The 20,141-nt window shown below is 36.7% G+C and overlaps 1 protein-coding gene across 3 annotated transcripts in view; it reads left to right on the forward strand.

Moving 5' to 3' along the window:
• Positions 1 to 20,141, forward strand: part of dare (NADPH:adrenodoxin oxidoreductase, mitochondrial) — a 126,297-nt gene that overhangs the window by 79,615 nt on the left and 26,541 nt on the right. For 2 of the 3 annotated variants that reach the window (XM_081731416.1, XM_081731415.1), the window contains exon 4: positions 10,448 to 10,663. The exons of the other annotated variant lie outside the window; for it this stretch is intronic. In XM_081731416.1, coding sequence (XP_081587542.1) covers positions 10,448 to 10,663 — 216 coding nt within the window. The remainder of the gene's footprint in view (positions 1 to 10,447; positions 10,664 to 20,141) is intronic. 3 annotated transcript variants of the gene reach the window in all.

The following is a 20,141-nucleotide window of genomic DNA, read 5'->3' on the forward strand; positions in this document are numbered from 1 at the left end:
ATGTTACACCACCATGTTGACTTTTTGCATTTTTATATGGATGACTCGAAACAAGATGGATCTGTTGGCTGTACTTTTGTCCTTGGTCATGCCTACTATGGGTGCCGCCTCCCTTCCTTTATGCATATCTTTAGTACTCTGCTGTTTACTTTTCTTAAACCTTAGATTACGCTATGATCCATACTATTACCTGCATTCTGATCTCATCTGACTCCTAAAGTGCTCTTACCAGCCTTATTAATGTACTACCCTCTAGTTCAGCGTATTTTGTTGAAATGTCTACTTGCTGCTGGTTCCGTTCTCCAATTTTGTTGGATCCCCAACCATATGGATATTCCTAATAATGAGCAGGCAGATTCCGTGGCTAAAGATGCAGCTCTTCATTCTATTGAACTCCTGACGCTCCTGTCTCTCACTGACCTTTACTCGGTGTTCAGTTCTCGTCTTTTGCGACAATGGCAATTGGATTTTAACATGACAACAGATTGTATGCCGTTGGATCGTGCTTAGGAATTCAAATCTCTAGTTCCTGACCGTCTTGCCGAGAAGAAATAATTTTAACTCACCTGTGGATTGGACACATCCATCTCACGCATCCCTATCTCTTGCATGGGGTTGCAGTTCCGAATTGTATCTTTTGTGATGCATTCTTGTCAATTCATCATCACCTTGTCGCTTGCCGCACTTTGGCTCGCTTTCGACTGCCTTATGATATCCTCCTCGATCTGAGATTACTACTTGGCAATAATGCACATTTTATTCCTCGACTCATGAGACTTTTACAGCATATTCAAGTTTTTCAAGCGCTTTAATTTGTTCTGTGTATGGATGTCTGCACTCGTATTTTTTTCATCTTAGTACTAGTTTTAATTTCCATAGTTTTTTTTTTTTTATTATTATTTTGTTGCTATTTGATTCGCTTTATCTTGGTGTTGTTTTATCACAGCATTTTGTCATGGCCTTTTATTTCTTACAGCACAATTTTATTCCTACTTAAAAGGGCGAGCCCTGCGTACACCTCTCGCCGAGCAGCCCTGGGAAGGAAAATTAGCCTGTTATTGTTTTAACTAACATCCCCTTTTACTGTGTATGTGTGTGTGGTACGACTGAGTAAAATCTTTACCTGCTGTGACATTTGTCTATCGTTTTTATACTTGTGCGTTTTAATTTTCTGGAATCTTTCCTTGCTCGATTTTAATTATTGTCTTAAATGGGTGCAAATAGATCTTATTGTTGGCTCAGCCATATAATTTGTGCAGAGCGAGGATTTTTTACCCGTGTACTATGAACGAATGTTGGATCTGTGTATATGATCCTGATTGTGAAACAAAAGAGATGAGCAAAGAGTGGAAGCACTCCTCACCTCTCAAAAAGGCGAAAGTGAAGAAGTTTGCAATAAGGTCATACCCTTAGTTTTTTTTTTTTTTTTTTTTTTTTTTTGAATCAATTTACAGACTACCTTCAGAAGGGTGGTATTATAATTGGCACATACTACTGTTCTGTTCTGAGGAAGTTACGATGCTGTTTAATAAACATTAGAAAACTGAATCGTGACAAAATATACAGTATATATATATATAAACAAACTATTGTATTAACTTTCTTCTAGAAACTTCCAAAGATTGTTTCAAATATATAATTTTATTCCATGATAACATATATCTAAACGTAACATATATAAACATAATATGTATAAAATAACCACAAAACATACACAAGGTGAATTATATAGAAACATCAAGAAGAAATCACAGTATTAAATTTCATTTTTAACCAAAGATACTCTCATATAGTCTCACTGTTGAAATGGACGCTGAAACTCAAAACTTTACCAAATATATAACAACGGGATATTGACTGAATTCATGAAATACTATGTCCGATAATTCAGTTGCAACCTTCTCAATAAGCTAAAACGTCACGGTATAATAATAATAATAATAATACAGTGAAACCTGTCTTTAGCGGAATCGAGCGGGACTTGCAAAAATTTCCGTTAAAGTCAGGTTTCCGCTTAGTGGAGGTAGACCTTTCATCTTTTTTTTTTTTTTTTTTTTTTTTTTTTTTTTTTTTTTTTAAAGATACATGCTTATAAAGGGGCATACTGAGAAAATATATTGCTGTACGTACATTGTTCGTTACAGTACTTCTTTCTTCTACGAATAAACACACAAAAAATTGAAATGAATACAAAATATACTATGCACACGTTTTCTTTATTTTTCTAATAGCCAAGCAGGGTTTTCTGTGTACATTGCTGCTTAGTTGCTTGACTTTCCGCATACACTTTAGCCTGAGAAATTATACTAAGTGAATCAGAATCATTTTTCCGTAAGGCAAATTTTTGCAGTTCCTTTAAACTTCTGAGAGCATCTTGACATGTATTTATTCTACACTCTTCTTCGAACTCGGTATCGTATTCCTCTTCTTCCTCTATCTTGTTTTCTTTTTTCCGATATTCCGTATGATTCTTGATTAAGTTGCGGGGATTCATTTGTGGGGGTGAATATGAGTAGTGGTTGGGGAAGGTAAACACTGCCCAGAAATATTTAACAAAAGAACGAACATTTTATCGCAGACAGTGTAGAGTATATGTCTCACAAAATGTCTAAACATCTTCTAAACGCTGTAGTCCGGAACTCAGAATTTTCCGTTAAGTGTTTATTTTTCTTTCCGTTGTCCGCGTAACACAGTGTCCGCTTAATTAAGGGACTTTTTACACGTTTTGTTCTCCAAAATTCATGGGACCGTGAAATATTTCCGTTTAAGACAGTTTTCCGTTTAATAAAGGGTCCGTTGAAGACAGGTTTTACTGTAATAATAATAATAATAATAATAATAATAATAATAATAATAATAATAATAATAATAATAATAATAAATCGTCTCTTTGCGGACAGTGCACCATTCGTACTCCCCAAGTATCATCAATGGAAGTTGCTAAATGTAGCTTTGAAATATTACCGAAGCCTTATAATCCTGATCTCACACCAGTCGATTTCTTCCTGTTTCCACAGATTTCCACAGAACCAACGTCGGTGTCAGTATTTTAACAACGTAGATGATAATGGAGATTAAACAATGGGTTTCCATACGATCGACAGAGTTCTACAATGACATCCTTCGATAGGTCAAAAAACGGTGGGAAAAATGCGAAACTCTGGACGGAGACTGTGTAGAGAAGTATTAAGGAAAAACATAAAACTCAACACTCTGTCTCTGTTAGTTCATAGTAATAAAACTTCCCGATACCCCGTTGTATTTGTCCTCCTTGCACCTCGTTGTTCATTCATAAATCAATTGACTAACTACGGTACTTGTATTCATTTTTGTTAAAGAAAATTGTAATAGCTGCGAAAAGATAAGCTTATAATTTATAAATTTATTTAACACAACGTATATCTGTATTTAATATTTAACGACTAAATTTCATCTTAGCTGAGATTTGTTCCGTTATTTTCGAATAGAAAAAAAAAAAAAAAAAAGAATGTGGACTTACTCGACCTTGTATGTAGTTAATGATTGTTGAAATTTGTCCATTTATTTACATGAAAAATATCTATTATGCTTTATAATATTAGACTTAAAGAACAACTACAACATATGATAGTAGAAAAGAATACATCACTTCATTGCCGTTTCTGGATTGGAATGGTGAATACATTCTACAGTTCGTATTTAGCAGAGAAAATATCAAAAGATGAGGTGTATACCAATCGATTGATCCCATTGAGCTGAACAGTATATAAGTGAATGTAAATCCTCATGATTAGTTTTCGAAAATATCAAGGAAACAATTTTTTCCCTAAATCTGAAAATTGATGGTGTAGAACAACCACGTCACCTATTAACGTGAAATTAATTCTGAACTATAACCCTCACCAAGCTTTACATCACGACACTAACAAGACGACAGTACACAGCATAGTTAATTGTATGCAGCCCAAAATTATCGTTTTATCGTTAACCCTAGAAAGACCGGGGGGGGGGGGTCAGTTTTGCCCGCGAGTTCTTTTTTATTTAGTTTATATGTATTCAGGTTTCTGTGTTTTTTTTTTTTTTTTTTTTTTGTTATTGTACCTTTTGATGAAAGGTTCTTTTTCACTTTTTTTTCAACTGGAATATACTGCATTGCTTTTTGTAAAAAAAAAAAAAAAAAAAAAAAAAAATTCATGTTGTGCGGGCCGATTTGATCCCCCTTTTGTCATAAGTGCTACCCATCTTTGTTTTCCCAAAATTTCTTTCATTTTTTTTTTTTTTTTTTTTTATATGTAAAACATGTATAACTTTATGTTACTTTTCTCCTTTATATAAACATTTAGGCTTTCATAGAACTTGTCGAGTGTTAGTTATAATACTGGTTTTTTGCATAGTGGCCCCCGCGTAGCGTAGTCGCTAACGTTCTCGCCTTCGGTGCGAGCGGTCCCGGGTTCGATTCCCGGTGGGGCACTCGGTCAAAAAAGTGTAAAACGCTTTTTCAGGCCAGCCACTCTGAATGAGGTTTTCCTGGGTTTTCCTCATTCACACCAGGCAAATGCCGGGGCGGTACTTACTTTATAGGTCCTAGGCCGCCGCCTTCCTTCCCCAATCCTTTCTTTCTTCCCTTTCCCCGGATAGTGTGCTCACCGAGGGATGTCATCCCTCAAAAATGTAACGGGCTAAATGGGCTTACAAGGGAACCTTCCGAAAATGATAGTTGCAGTGAAAGATGTGGCCTATGGCAATTGAAAGAGCTGTAACAGAGATGAGTATTCCCCAAAAATTAGCTGCCCATAGCAATAGGTTCAAGAAATATAAGGGGTGGAAGTTCAGGAAACAGCAAGGTTGGACAAGGGGAAAAAGTGCAAATTCCGCAAAAGGGGGGGGGGCACAGCAAAATACAATGCTGACAAGTGATGTATAAAAAGAGACTTACCACAATAGGGAACAAATGAAGGCCACCAATGGGGTTAACAGTGTTGCCAACTGCAATGAAAAGTACATGTTTTTCAAAGAGCACTATATGTAGTGAGTGCAATATTCAGTGTCATGTAGAACATAAGATATGACGTGGTACAATCTAACAAAAGAGAATAGAAAAAAACAGAAGTACGAAAAATACGGAAAAGACGAAGTTGGCCATAATGCGCCAAAACAAGAAGCACCAACTATGCAGGAAACCGACGTACTTAGAGTGGAAAAGAAAAACGAGTTCCAAAGTTGGCAGCACTTGCCATGAAAATCCAGACAATTCTAATATAGTTAGGCCACTCGCTTCACAAAAAGAAAATTCCGGCAAGAGGCATTAGCCTTCGCATCATTTGTACATGCTCGTCCACATTGTACGTGCAATTGTTCGATGAGACAATGGTCCAAACAGAAGATACATTTGCAGTGAGCACAGCGGAATACTGCCAATCCGTCATACATGGTACAATGATCGCCTGTGAATGTCTCGAAACAGTAATTTAGAGGTGTCGGAACCTTTGGTGGTCTTTCTATCACATATCCACACCAGTAGAAAGCAAACATAATCAAAGGCTTGATCTGCTGTGTGTTGCTGTCTGCAGTACTATCACCACCTATATGATGTATCCAGAGTGTCCCACCTAACTCTGGGACTGAAATAGTTTCAAAGCGAAAAAAATGTGACACATCCCGTTGTCCAGGAATGTACCCATGTCAGCGGGCGTGAAACTTCTGTGAGACGCCCCCCATCATAGGGTCCCAGAGGCCAACTTCAAACTTTCAAATAGCACCATCGGTCGAGTTATGTTTCTTTCGATAAATCATGGAATATGCAACAACGCATATCAATAATATTTACTATATGGGATTTCAAATGACCGCCAAAAATATCTGCTCGGTGACAAGAACAACGTGCATTTTTGGCGCCCATTTTGAAACCCGTGCTTCATATGGCAAATGTTTCTTATAGGCGGTGTTGTATCTATCCAGAGAAATATAATCCGCCCCCTGTTCCCATTTGAAATGTTGCGGTTGACCCCTCGAGCCTTATGATGCGGACCCTGGGGACTTGCTTCTTACAAAGTTTTCTTGGCCCTCGACATGAGTACATTCCTGTGCAATTGGATTTGCAACATCTCATTTCGCTTCGCAGCAATTTGAGATCACAATGTTCGATGTCGTGTTAAGACACAATATATATTTGTAGTGGCCATTTTGAAAAACATGCTTTATATAGTAAATGTTTCGTATATGTGTTGTTGCACATTCCATGATCTATGGAGAGAGGTACCACTCGGTCCCTGTTGCCATTTGAAAGTTTGAAGTTGGCTCCTGGGGCCCTATGATGGGGGTCCTGGGACACTTGCTTCTCACAGACTTTTATCATCCCCTGACATTGGTACATTCCTGCACAACTGGATCCATCACATTTTTGTTCGTTTCTCAAATCTTTCAGATCACAAAGTTTGGTGGGACACCCTCTATATTCCCACATACGTCTCAACCATGACATAATGTTTACTTCTATTATAGATTGTTGGCTCAACCCAACTATTTCATGTTCTCCCACTTGGCATTGCCTCAACTACTCTAGCATTGATGCATTCTGAGTGATGCCTGTTGCCGGAATTTTCTTTTTGTAAAGCGAGTGGCCTAACTATATTAGACTTGTCTGGATGCTCATGCCCAGTGCTGCCAACTTTGGAACTCGTTTTTCTTTTCGACGTCGGTTTCCTGCATAGTCGGTGCTTCTTGTTTTGTTCATTCTAATATGCACAGCTCGTGATCAAATGTGGCGCATTATGGCCAACTACGTTTTTTCCGTATTTTTCGTACTTCTGTTTTTTTCTATTCTCTTTTGTTAGATTGTACCACTGATTATACACGCCATATCTTATGTTCTACATGACACTGAATATTGCACTCACTACATATAATGCTCTTTGAAAAACACGTACTTTTTATTGCAGTTGGCAACACTGTTAACCCTACTGGTGGCCTCCATTTGTTCCCTATTGTGGCAAGTATCTTTCTATACATCACTTGTCAGCATGTATTTTGCCGTGCCCCCCCTTTTTTGCGGAATTTGCACTTTTTCCCCTTGTCGAACCTTGCTTTTTTCCGAACTTCCACCCCTTATATTTCTTGAACCTATTGCTATGGGCAGCTATTTATTGGGGAATGCTCATCTCTGTTACAGCTCTTTCAATTGGCATAGGCCATATCTTTCACTGCAACTATCATTTTCGGAAGGTTCCCTTGTTAGATGCCGAAAACCGAGAAATTTAAATCCTAATCATGATTCCTGGTTTTCTAATCATAGTATTATAAGAACTTTGGTATAATATATAAACAGTTTTACGCACTGGATTGAGCCCCCCTTTTTCAAATAAAATGCACAATTCCTTGAAAAGTTTCTTTTTTGAAATTTAGTTCAACACGTTAACTCAAATTGAACAAGTATCTTCAGAAAGCTACTTAAAACCAGCGCGGGCCAATTCGACCACTCCCTCCCTGGTCCTCCACGTAGCAGATTCGAGCACGGACTTTCTAGGGTTAACTCTTAAACTTTAATGTTTGTGTAGCTTCTACATTTTCTAAGGATGTAATGTGAACTGATAGATGACATCTGTACAAAATCTCATGCTTTAAGGGTAAATTCTGATACACATGTTTCGAGAATGAATATATATATGGCGCTGAAGAGTATGTTGTTCGTTATCTGTAATAATTTACAGTTTTGTACTACAGGAATAGATTTTTATATATTTGTGTACTGCATATGTATATATAACTTTTTTTTTTTTTTTTTTTTTACATTTCAATTTGTGTTGCAATTTGTAAATTCTCTATCGCATTGTCTGCACCATAATGAGTAATTATAGAATAATTATATATATATATATATAGAGAGAGAGAGAGAGAGAGTCTCTTTGGTCGGGATGTTTTCTGAGTTAGGTTCGTGGCGTCTTGCGAGGAGAAATCTTGCAAATACTGTATGTTGATATGAGTCGGTATATCGGTACTTCAAATGAAAAGCGAAAAGAAAAGAGAGAAAACGAGTGTATTTTTCTGTTTTCGGCGCTGAAGAATGCCGTTACTGTTTCAATGATCTATTGTACTCACTTCTGCGTTTTACTAGCCCATTCATGCTGCACCATATATCGGCTATGTCCAATATAGTTTTAATTTGTTTTCTGTGCTGCCAATGCAACTTTTCTTCAAGGGGCCTTTTTTTTCATTACACATTCAGAAACAAGAATAGGATAACTCGAAACCCGAGAAGGTCTGGAGGATTACCCACTAGCAACAAACTGACAAAGGGAAGGAAAGACAAAGTGGAAAACTATTTTTTAACACAAAGTCGAGGCATTTATTCTTGCAGCAACCGATCGTTCAAGGAAATTTTTTTTTTGAAATAATAGTCATATTTTTTCAATTTGTTCCTTATTTTAGCTTCCGTGGTAATAATGAAAGATGCAAAGGTGCATCGCAGTTTGCGATACAATTTTCAATTTGTATCGCATTTCCGTGTTTTTGCATCGCAAACTGCGATGCGATACCGCTTTAAAAATACGCTCTGTGGAATACACTTGTTGCAGCACTCCGCCACTCCTACAAACAACGCTGAAAATCCTGTTTTGGTATGTTCCGAAGTTCGGCCGTCGCGTTGGTTTGGATGCCTTCTACAGTGGCAAAACGGTTACCTTTGAGGCCTTTTTTGATTGTGGGGAAAAGCCAGAAATTCGCTGGTGCTAAATCAGGTGAATAGAGAGGATGGTACAGGAGGGGGATGTTCGTTTGTGCGAGCGACTGAAGAAGACATCCAAATCAATGCGACGGCTGAATTTCGGAACACATCAAAACAGGACTTTCAGCGCTGTTTCCAGCAATGGCAGGAGAGGTGGAACAAGTGTGTGTTTTGAAGGAGCCTATTTTGAAGACGATTAAGTGAATGTGTACCTACATTATCGTAATAAATAGTTCCAACGAAATTCTGGGTACTTCTTGACTGCCCCTCATTTATACTGTTAACTAGCATATTGTGTCTATTGTTGCTTGTCTTCTTCTGACAGTTACACACATACTTCTAAGTGTTACGTATATATTTCTGGTAGTGATGCACATTCTACGTGTAAATAGCTCTTAAGAACAATATACAATTGACTTTCGGATTAGAAACTTATTCCGTGCCGCGTATCGCTATTCGTGAACTGAAACCTTCATAAATTGAAATTATTTTTCCTATATTAAATACAAGTAATCCGTTCTAGCCACAGAAACTTGGCACTATATGTATTTTCTTACATTTTAGTTTTTCCTGTGATGAAGAACATGGAACAAAAATAACATCATCCTTTTTAAAGGCAAATAAGTAACTCTGAATTAAACAAGTCAGTAGGACTGAAAGAACTGCAAAAAAGATCTAAAAGTAGTTTTTGAACATGGAGTTCTAACAGATATTATTTAAAGTACACATAAGAAAACACTCTGAGCGCGTCGGAAAAGGCGTGTTAGTGCGTTTGTACCTCCCTCCAAAATAATGTTCGTAAGTCGATTTTTTTTTTTTTTTTTCAAATCGAGAGTCCACTGTACTGTTTAAATAAATTCAATAAGGTACTTCCGTGCTCTTCTGTATCGTATTACGGATTTGCTACGAGATGAAAAATATCGTATTAAACATCAAATGCTCACTGACTACTGTCAGAATTATTAATATATATGGATAAAGGAAAAAGGGTCTAGTGGAGGCAGAATGAATAGGAATCGATTACGTACGTGGTAACCATATACACTAATACATCTGACAGATCTCTGTGACATAGTGGCAGATCTATCAGCTAGAGTAAGCGTGGTTGGAATGGAAACTGCGAGGGAAAAAGGAAAAATTCTAAAAAAGTATTTGTAGATATAATGTTGAAGACCTGCAAGCTTATGTAGCCAGGGATCGAACCAGCAATCCTTCGCAGCATAGATTCATGCTCTACCACAAGTTAAATTCGGTAGATAAACTTCTTTCCCGCCCGTAAAAATCAAAACTAATGTATTTTTATTTTTCTCTTAATGTTTTGCATATATATTAAGCATTGTTTATGTTTCTGTTTATTATTTTATTTATGTTTTTCATTGTAATAATTATGTATCTCAGTCATCAGAGAATAACGAAAGGATAAAAAAAGGTTTAAAATTTGGCGCCGATCTGTTGAACAATATAACAGTGAAGATTTTGCACATGAAAGTGAAAATCAAGATTTTACCTGTTGGGAACGTGAAGAACATGAAACGTCTACATTCGTCTGCCATGAATTCATTCGTTTTCATCATAGACACACGAAAATGAAAATGAAAATGAAAATATGTTATGTAACTTCGAAAATATTGTAAAGTTGTTCATTCCGTCTTTTGTAAGATTTTATGGTTTGATTCTATAAACAAATTTCCAATCTTGCTAATGCTTGCTTTTTCTTCTTTTTTTGATTCATATAATTTAAATTTACAGTCATATGGAGCTGAACTAGACAAACACTTCGGTATTCCCGGTGAAGATTTACCGAATGTTCTTTCGGCCCGACAGTTTGTAGGTTGGTACAATGGCCTCCCTGCTGACAGGGATTTGTCCGTAGATCTAGACGTGGAAACTGTGGCTGTTCTAGGACAGGGAAATGTGGCTCTTGATGTGGCAAGAATACTTCTTACACCCATAGACAAATTAAAGGTAGGTTAAAAAAATCTAGTTGATGTCCTTTAGGGTAAGGAAGATGTAAGATTAATGAAAGTGATGTAAGAATTGCTGAGATGTAAATGTTGTACGAAACGAGAGAACGTTAAGAAAACCCACGAACACGAGCTTTTTATTTATTTATTTATTTATTTAATCACTAAATCAGATGGCGTAAATCAAGCCAAGAACCTCTCATACCATAGGTGAGCTTTCTACTGCTGAACCGCCGGAAGGTAGATGCAGAATAGATACTCTTAGAGTGAAACCTCTTAATTTCAACATGTTCCTCTCCTGAACATTATCTGTTTTGTAAAAATTTCCTTAAATAACGAACTAAACCGCTATTTACCAAAACCCTCAATCCTGTTACATCCTTTTATCTTAAGACTTCGGGAATCTATTATTGGAGTAGATAGATAGTTGTTACTGCTTTTTAAGATAGTGAAAGTGAAATAGCGTAATATTTTTTACTTATGACTCAACAACTCATTAAATACTGTGGTCGGAACTCAAAGAGGAAGGTGTTAAAATCCACACGAATTGTTAGCTACTTGTAAGACTGCTTTGCTGTGAATAGGCAGTTGTTTCCTGCGTTATGTGCAATATCACTAGACAAAAATTAATAAACTTACTAAGGGTGATTTATTATTATTATTATTATTATTATTATTATTATTATTATTATTATTATTATTATTATTATTATTATTATTATTATTATTATTATTTAGTTAAGTGAAAATTTGCAACTAAGTTTGGGAACCTAGTGCATATCATTTGTTACAGTGGAACTGGGCTAATAGTTGTGCTACACAGGCTTTCCTCAAATGATCTAAGTTAGTTTAACACCCCTACAGTGAAAGTATACGGTGCAGTCAAATGAAAAGGTCCATTTCCATGTTCAGACTTTATTACTGGCTAGAGCTATATATAATGACCATTGCTGTTGAGGCACTTATCCCGCCTTGACACGAGATTATGAATGCCTGGAAGAACTCCTTGGATTGAGTATGGAACCACTCTGTCACAGCTTGCTGCACTTCTTCATCCGATCCATCGTGGTGCCTCCGGATGTGTTTCTTGAGTGGCCCAGAGCTCCCAGCTGTCCTATTTTCCTTTTTTTCCCTATATTTTGGAAATTTGTGTATATTTGTCCTATATATGTCCTATATTTTAATCTTGTCCTATATTTCCTATATTTTTCAGTAATTGAATGATTAAAAATACAAGCCAAGGGCAGTTCCAGTGATGATTTAAATTGCTACATATTAATTTAGCATTTTTTCTGAAAGACTAGTCACTAATCCTCACTATTATTTTTTATTTGATTTTTCTATCCTCCCATTTCCACACTTTTTTTCTTTGTTTCCTATGTGCTTACTCTTCCCCAATGAAGCTTAGCTGAGGAACCTTTCCATGCTCCAGTTTCTTATAACGTAAGCTGTGTTAGCATTTTCTTTCAGCAGTGTGTATTTTGACTAAGCATTGAGGTGTGGTGGTATTCACCAACTTACAATGCCTTCCAGTATTACTGTACATAATATGCAGGGTTCTCACGCGTTCTGGAAAACTTGGAAATAAAAGTGTGTCGTGGAAACGCCCTGGAAAACAGAAAATGGTGAAAATCCTGGTTGCTCTTGAATTCTTTCTCTGTGGCCAGCACTGACAGAATATTTCTTTAATTTTCTTCACAAGCAAAATCAAATTTTATTGCAGTCAGAACGCTACAAGAGAATCTGTCAAAACTTGAGATTCTCCTGTTATATTTGCATACGTACATTTTCTTATTAGTGTAGGCACTTTGATAAATTCCGTATGATTATGCAAAAACAGGAACCACTTATTCACATTTTGCATGATGAATTATAGAATAGAATAGAATAGAATATTTAGAATAGAATATTTTATTGTCATTGAGCTTTACAAGCAATAGACAACGTCCGAATGAAATATACATATAGATACAGATATATAAAATACAGATACAGATATATATAAAATAATCATTACATACAATCAGTTATTCGTTAATATTACATATATATATAAAATAATCATTACATACAGACAATCAGTATTGGTTAATATTAAATATATATATAAAATAATCATTACATACAGACAATCAGTTATTGGTTAATATTATTATGAACAACCTAATAATATTTGAAATAAAGTGATACTGCAAACTAGGACACAATGTCTTGACATTCACTAAACTCTTGAATTGAGTAAAATGGATTCGTTATTAACCAGTCATATAACTTTTTCTTAAAAACCTTAAATGGCAGCTGTTGTATGGAGGATGTTAGTTTATTAAATAGCTTTGGTCCTATAACTAAATAACTATTTTTGATCTTCGATAATCTAGTGAAGGGTATATCAATTTTCTTACACAATCTAGTATTATATGTATGTACTTCATCTCTGAGTGTCATATTTGCCAGGTTTTTCTTAGTGTAAAGTAGCACTTGATAAATATATACATTAACTACTGTCATTATCTTAAGCCTGATAAATAGTGGTTTGCAGTGTTCTTTATCATGTGTTCCAACAATAATCCTGATGGCTTTCTTTTGCAAAACTAGAACATCATGTGCTTGGCTACTGTTACCCCAAAGCAAAATCCCATATCCAATTATGCTGTGAAAAAATGCAAAATATGAATTCCTCAGATACTCATAAGGAACTGTATCTTTCAATTTTCTTAACAGAAAGAGCACTCGGGAGAGCTTTGTACATACATATTTGACATGTTGTTCCCAGGTTAGTTGGCTGTCTATATGTATACCAAGAAATTTAACCTCAGATACATCATAGTTTCCTCTATCATTGCAGTGATTGAGACTAAAGGTTACTTTTTTTGTTTTATCTTGATTTAGCACAAAACCATTTCTTTTAAACCAGGTCGCTGCCTCTCTTAATGCGCCTTGAGCTTCTATATACACTTCTTCAAAGCTTAGATGAGCTACTTCAAAATATAATGGCAAGATTTCTAGTATTTGATCTGTACAATAAAAAAACTGAATCTGATCTTCTGAATAAAAAAGTGAAAGAAGAAAATATCTACTGCCAGATAACAAAATTGATATCGGTGAAGGCGTACGGTTAGCATTGAAAGAAGTCGATAAAGTGCAACAACGGTTACTCACATTAAATGCAAAAAATTTCTTCATAACAACAATGAATTACCTTCAACAAAGACTGAAGCTAAACAACCGGATTTTGAAACATATCCAGATTTTGCATCCTGCTGTTAGACATACAAAGGAAGAGCAAGATATGATATTGTCATCTTTGAAACGATTAGCGTCTTGTGTTCCTTAGATGTTGACCAGTCAGGAAATTGACAAAGCTGTAGACGAGTAGCGAATTTACATGAGTGATCGGAGTATACACGATGACTTGTCGATCGTAGTATTGACGTGTATTGGAACAAAGTAATGCTGCTAGAAAATAATACAAGGAAACCAAAATATCTAACAATTACTAAACTTGTGAAAGCAATATTAACACTTTCACACGGGCAGGCATCTATTGAACGTGGTTTCTCGACAAATAAGAACATGATGCTATCCGAGAGACAAGGATTGAATGAAGAAACCATCAGTGGGCTACGAATGATTAAAGACGTAGTGGGTAAAAATGTAAATGAAAATATCAGTAAAGAAATGTTATATTACTACAAAGAAGCACATAAGAAGTATCGTGAAGATATGGACAGCAAAATAAAAACAACAACTTAGAATAGCAAGAAAGAGAGCATAAGATCACAGCAGAAGAGACAAAAGTGAGTGCCAAAGGAATAGAGGAAAGCATGTGTGTTAAAGTTCGTGAAGCTGAAAAATTAGTTTCAGAGGGAAACATTCGGCTTCAGAAAGCAATAAAGCATCGGTTTATGGATGACGTGTCAGCTGCACAAGCCCTGATTGAGGCTGGAAACAAAACATTTAAGAATGCCATAACAAAGGTGTCGCAAAATTAACACGTATACTAGTGTTTTAGAGTTCATTATTAAAATGAAAATGTAAAATTATGTAAAATGTTATTAAAATGTAAAAGTAAAAATGTATAAGTATAATAATGGTGGATCCAGAGAAAGGCATGGGCAACTCGGACCTCAAAAATTTTTCTTCTAATCAGTAAATCAAGTCATGTATTTCAATCAATTTCTTTCTTCTTCTTTTTTCACAAACTAATACAGCAGGTCTACTAAGTTTAAAACGTAAAAGGGTATATATACTCTTATTCTATATTAATCTAAATCTTGTTACCAGTTGCCCATTGGGGTGAAAGGTGGCCTTTTCTTACAAGTCATTTATATAGTTTTTTTCTGTACTTCAGAGCATAATATTCGGTTATATAAACCAAACTGTCCTATTTTATAAATCAAACTGTCCTATATTTTGCCAATGTCCTGCTGGGAGGCCTGGTGGACTAAAAACGTAGAAATCACAGGGACTCAAGTCAGGATTATACGCGGGGTGGTCTAGCACTTCCCACTTCCACGACGTCAAAAGATTCTGCGTTTGTTTGGCAACTTCAGGCCAGGCATTGTTGTGCAATAAAATTATGACCTTTGTGAGGATACCCCGGCGTTTATTCCTGATTGCTAGCCGCAATTGACGGCGAATCTTAGTATTTGTTGGCGCTTAATGTTTCTCCTTTGGGGAGGAACTCCACTAGCAGAGGCCTCTTTTCGTCGAAGAACACAATCACCGTGACCTTAGCAGCTGATGTTGTGAAACGGATTTTCTTTGGTTTAGGTGACCCTGCATGTTTCCACTTCATACTCCCACGTTTGGATTGCAGTTGAAAAAGTGGTCATATCTCCGGCAATAATCTTTCCAAGGAAATCGTCGTCCTTGTTCTGATATCGCGTCAAATGGTTCAGTCATATTCCCATTTTGTTGTGTCGCTGTTCCTCGGACAAACACTTGGAGACCCATTGAGTACAAACCTTCCGGTAACCAAGTCTATTGCGCACAATGTAATGCACACTGCCATGGGACACCTATACTTGAGCACTAATGGCGTCCAAGGAGACCCGTCTGTCAGTTTGAATGCAATTCTCAGTAGCAGCTGCTGTCTCAGGAATACGATTCGTCACCTGCTCGAATCGCGCTTCATCAGTCTGTGTCTCCCTGCCACCACGAAAACACCGACACCACTTTCGCACTGTTTTGTCTGAAACACACTTCGCACCATACACATCCTGCATTCTCCTGTATATGTCCGCTGGATGGACACCTTCCCCACAAAGAAAGCGTATCACACCCCGCTGTTTTTCCTTGGTAACGTTAGCCACTGGCACCTCCATTGGTGTGTCACACGCGCCACGTCTTACCTGAAGGAGAGGAAGGAATATTGATCAGTAACCAACTTCTGCTAACGTGCCACACTATGTCTGTGCGCAACAAATGTAACATTTATTATGGCTTACACATATGTGGATATAAACAGCAAGCAGAACTAACATCTTCCGTAACACGTTGTACGGATATTTGCAGTTGGACCTTTTCATTTGACTGTAGCCTTAGAAAAAAACATGTAACATAATAAACTCATCTGCTTGATCGACTGGCGGGCTGGGTTCGATCCCATGCACTAGAAGACTACGAAGGTGTCTAATATTCCAATACTAGTTTACAGCAGTATAATATATTGCTATATAAATTATAGCCCTTCTAATATTTCTAATTTTGCTTAATTGCATCTTCAATTGGGACGTTTTTAAACGCTATGAAAAATGTTTTTCTTACATATGATATCTTTGGTTAGAACCATTACAACCTGAATGTTGTATTGTCCTGACCTGGAGACGACACAACTGTCAACAAGCCATCACATGATCCGAAGAATTAAGACAGCAGTGTCAGTAACGAGGATAGACAAGGAACCCTGAAAATCTGGAACACCAAACACTTGGAGATCAGTCTACCCAGGATTGAGCATTTCTCTCTCTTGGTTGTTTGGATCTTGAAAAACACCCCCACATTTCTCCTGTGCTTGGGACTTGAGGAACTCCTCATCTCTGTCGGTTGCTTGGACCTTGAGATATTCCTCATCTCTCCGGCTGCTTGGGCCTTGAGGAACTCCTCACCTCTTTCGGTTGCTTGGACCTTGAGATATTTCTCACCTCTCCGGCTGCTTGGGTGGGCCTTGAGGAACTTCTTATCTTTCTCGCCTGCCTAGGTCTTGAGAATCCTATCTCAACTGCCTGGGTCGAGGAGTTATCCTACACAAACGTTCTTCATTCCTCCTTCTAATCACTGGGATTATAATCTGGAATAGGGAATATGTACGGTACGTCTTCGGATTCAAAAATCCCATGTACGATTACTCTACCATCAAAATATTACATCTGAAAGCGACCGGCCGATCACACAATTTTGATCAATAATAAGGACTGAGGACAATTTTCATCAGGAAACTTCAAAGCACATAATTCATGTATGTCTGTAAAGCTTTCTTGTGAGGATTAATTCAAAATGTAAAAGGTGAATCTGGTTTACCGGTAGATTTATGCCGAGAACTAGGACAGAAAAGGATACTTAGGAAGAAAATGAAGGAAAAGTAGACGAAGAAATGACGGTATCTGGAAACGTACAAGGAGCTACCTTTAAGCTACCATTTAATATGCCATACCTAAGTAAATATTTGTTTCGTGCTGTTCGACCATCTATCAATTCTTCAAGGCTATAAAAAAGAAAAAAAAAAGTTGCTCTCGATTTAGACTGTTACAGAATCGCAATCAACTAGCCTTCCTCACTTATGACCAATTAAAAGAAAAACTAATGGATTTAAGCCACCCAATGCTGGGTAGCATATAAAGCTGAATTAGATTTTTTTTAAATTCAGCAACTAGAAAATGAACCTATAGATGCGTATTTTCTTCGTAAATCAAGGGCGATAAGACAAGTTATGTCCGAGGCAACGAAATAACAAAAAATACGTCTTCTGTCATTAGGATTACAACGAAATTTTCTAGAGAATATTGCTTTAGAAACATTCGACTCCATACAAGCATTTCAGAAACCACTTGTATTCATTAGAAGTAGCTCAGGGTATATTAAGGAAATGGGACTATGTAGAACTTGCACAAGCAATCTATTCATTTTACGACCAACCTCCATACGTTACTGTCACCTACACATGAACCTAGCAACTCAACCATATATAGTTCGTCACTACCTAATAAGGATACAGAACAAACAATTCTTAATATGCAAAATCCTCAAATTTGAAAAAATGCACAAATCCATCAGGTGCCTCAAATTTGCAACAACTTCAATACTTACAACTCCCATCTACTGCACCTCCCTTACAAAATGTTTCACAATCTCAATCAACTATAAGGGGGGCACGATGGCTCAGTTGGTAGAGCGCTTACCTCTGGTGCGTGGGGTCCTGATTCGATCCCCGGCCAAGTAAGTTTGTGGTGAACAACACCGTGTCCGTGGGTTACCTCGGGTACTCCCATTTTCTCCCACATTATCATTCCACCAATAATTCCATCATCATTCACTTGGCTTAACCATCATCTCCCTTGTTAGCTTAAACGCCATAATCGTGGGACGTTAAACTGGAAGATTTCATTTTTCATTTCATTTCATTTTTCAGAGCCAACTAGAGGCTTACCACAACAGTCAGCACTCATCGGAATATAATGTTGGTCAGTGTCTACGGGGCTCGTTTTGGAATGTTGTGACACCGAAACGACATTTGAGAAATCAACACAGCGAATGGTGTGTTCATGCACTATTATTTTTTTTTCGGCTTCCTATGCAGAATGCGCCTCTTTGATTTTGTAAAGAAAAATCATTTTCAGATATGCATTTTCCATATTTCTGTCCGTCTGTTCAACAACGCGCACTGCTTCCTGACTGACTGGATACCTCAGCCCGTTTGCTGGACCTTTTCGAAGTTTTTCACGTCAGACGCGTGACTTTAGTCCATTTCTGTGTTGTGTTGCTGAGACGAGTTTTCCAAAAAACATCTAAGTGAATATTTCATTCCCATCAACCTAATATAATTATTTGTGTGATATTGCGTATGTAGAATACAGATAGTTACACTTGTTGTGAACGTAAGTATTCCTATAGAGTATGATAATCGGTATAAGTATTCATAAAAATACTACTGTCGCAATCCTTAACCGTACATAACAGCAGCTGGATGGCTAATGTTCACAGATCCTTTCTTAGATCTTAAATAAATGGATTATCCGAAAGATGAGTAAGCACAAACTTCGCTAATATTATGATACTAAATAACCACTGACGTGACAACTCTTCACAAGCCTGAACTTGCTCCACGCCTCTGTTAACGATCGGAGGAACTAGCGACGAAAATGTTGTCAGCGCGTCATCCTGCACCTAACAGGCGTATCAGAAGCTTTCTGGACCTAGTGACCATATTGTGTCATTGCCCTGGGTGAACGCCGTAAATTAGGGTGCATCGATTGGGAATCGAGTCTGTGACGTGGAATGGAATCAAATGCTCTACCATTAGATACGAAGCCCTCGAATATTATGGTGTCAGAAATTCTGAATTGTATATCGTTGTACAAAAAGCAAGTTACTTATGATGCTCAAATAATATTTACGAATTATTCTGCAGAAATCGAGCTACTTGTAAACACTAACTAATAAAAATGTGCTCCTGATTTGTTCCTGCTACTACGTTCAACTTTATTCATTTTTGGCGGATTGTACTACAGTACTAGTAGGGATATACAATTTTTGTGATTTAAAAACTGGTTCAAATGTAAAACTTGTGTCTGTTGTTGTTTTCGTAATGGAAATTGTGTAGTTTTATTAATGATACTGCTTATCGTAATGTCCCAATCATTATCCAAACCCTAGATTTATTTTCGTGATTTTATTAAAAACTAACATATCATAATAGTATTCAAATATGTTCCTTTCTATTTCTGATACTTACTTATGTAACGTCTCCTTTTAACTATGAGTATTAAAATGTTTTGTATGAAATATTTGGAGTGAAAAGATAAAACTTCAAAATTAGGAATACCAGAAGATCAGTATATACTGTGTTCCTTATGTACAATTATTCAGTATGATTACGCTTATCCTCTGTATCTTGGACACTTAAATCCTTGGAATTTATTCATTTTAAAGATGCGAAATCATGCAATGCATCATTTTATTTTATGATAGAATAAAGTAGGAGTCCCTTGAACTTTCTAAATAAATATGAAGGAAAATTTCCTATTTCTCTTGTAGTGGCGTTTAGTAAATTGTGTTAGACAGGATATTATGTTTTTGAACGTTGAGACGGTAATATTTAAGTTGTGTCCTTTGAAACAGTGTGAGAAAGTTATTATAAAATAAGTTACAGAAAAAAGATTGTGGAACTAATTCACTTCTTTAAGGGATGAGGAAAAGAACGAAATTCCTCCTTGTAGAAACTTTTCAAACATCGGTATGAACTTTCGAAAGTTATAGTC

Source organism: Thermobia domestica, chromosome 11 (genome assembly GCF_964235325.1).
Source record: "Thermobia domestica chromosome 11, izTheDome1.hap1.1, whole genome shotgun sequence".
Lineage (NCBI taxonomy): Eukaryota > Metazoa > Arthropoda > Insecta > Zygentoma > Lepismatidae > Thermobia > Thermobia domestica.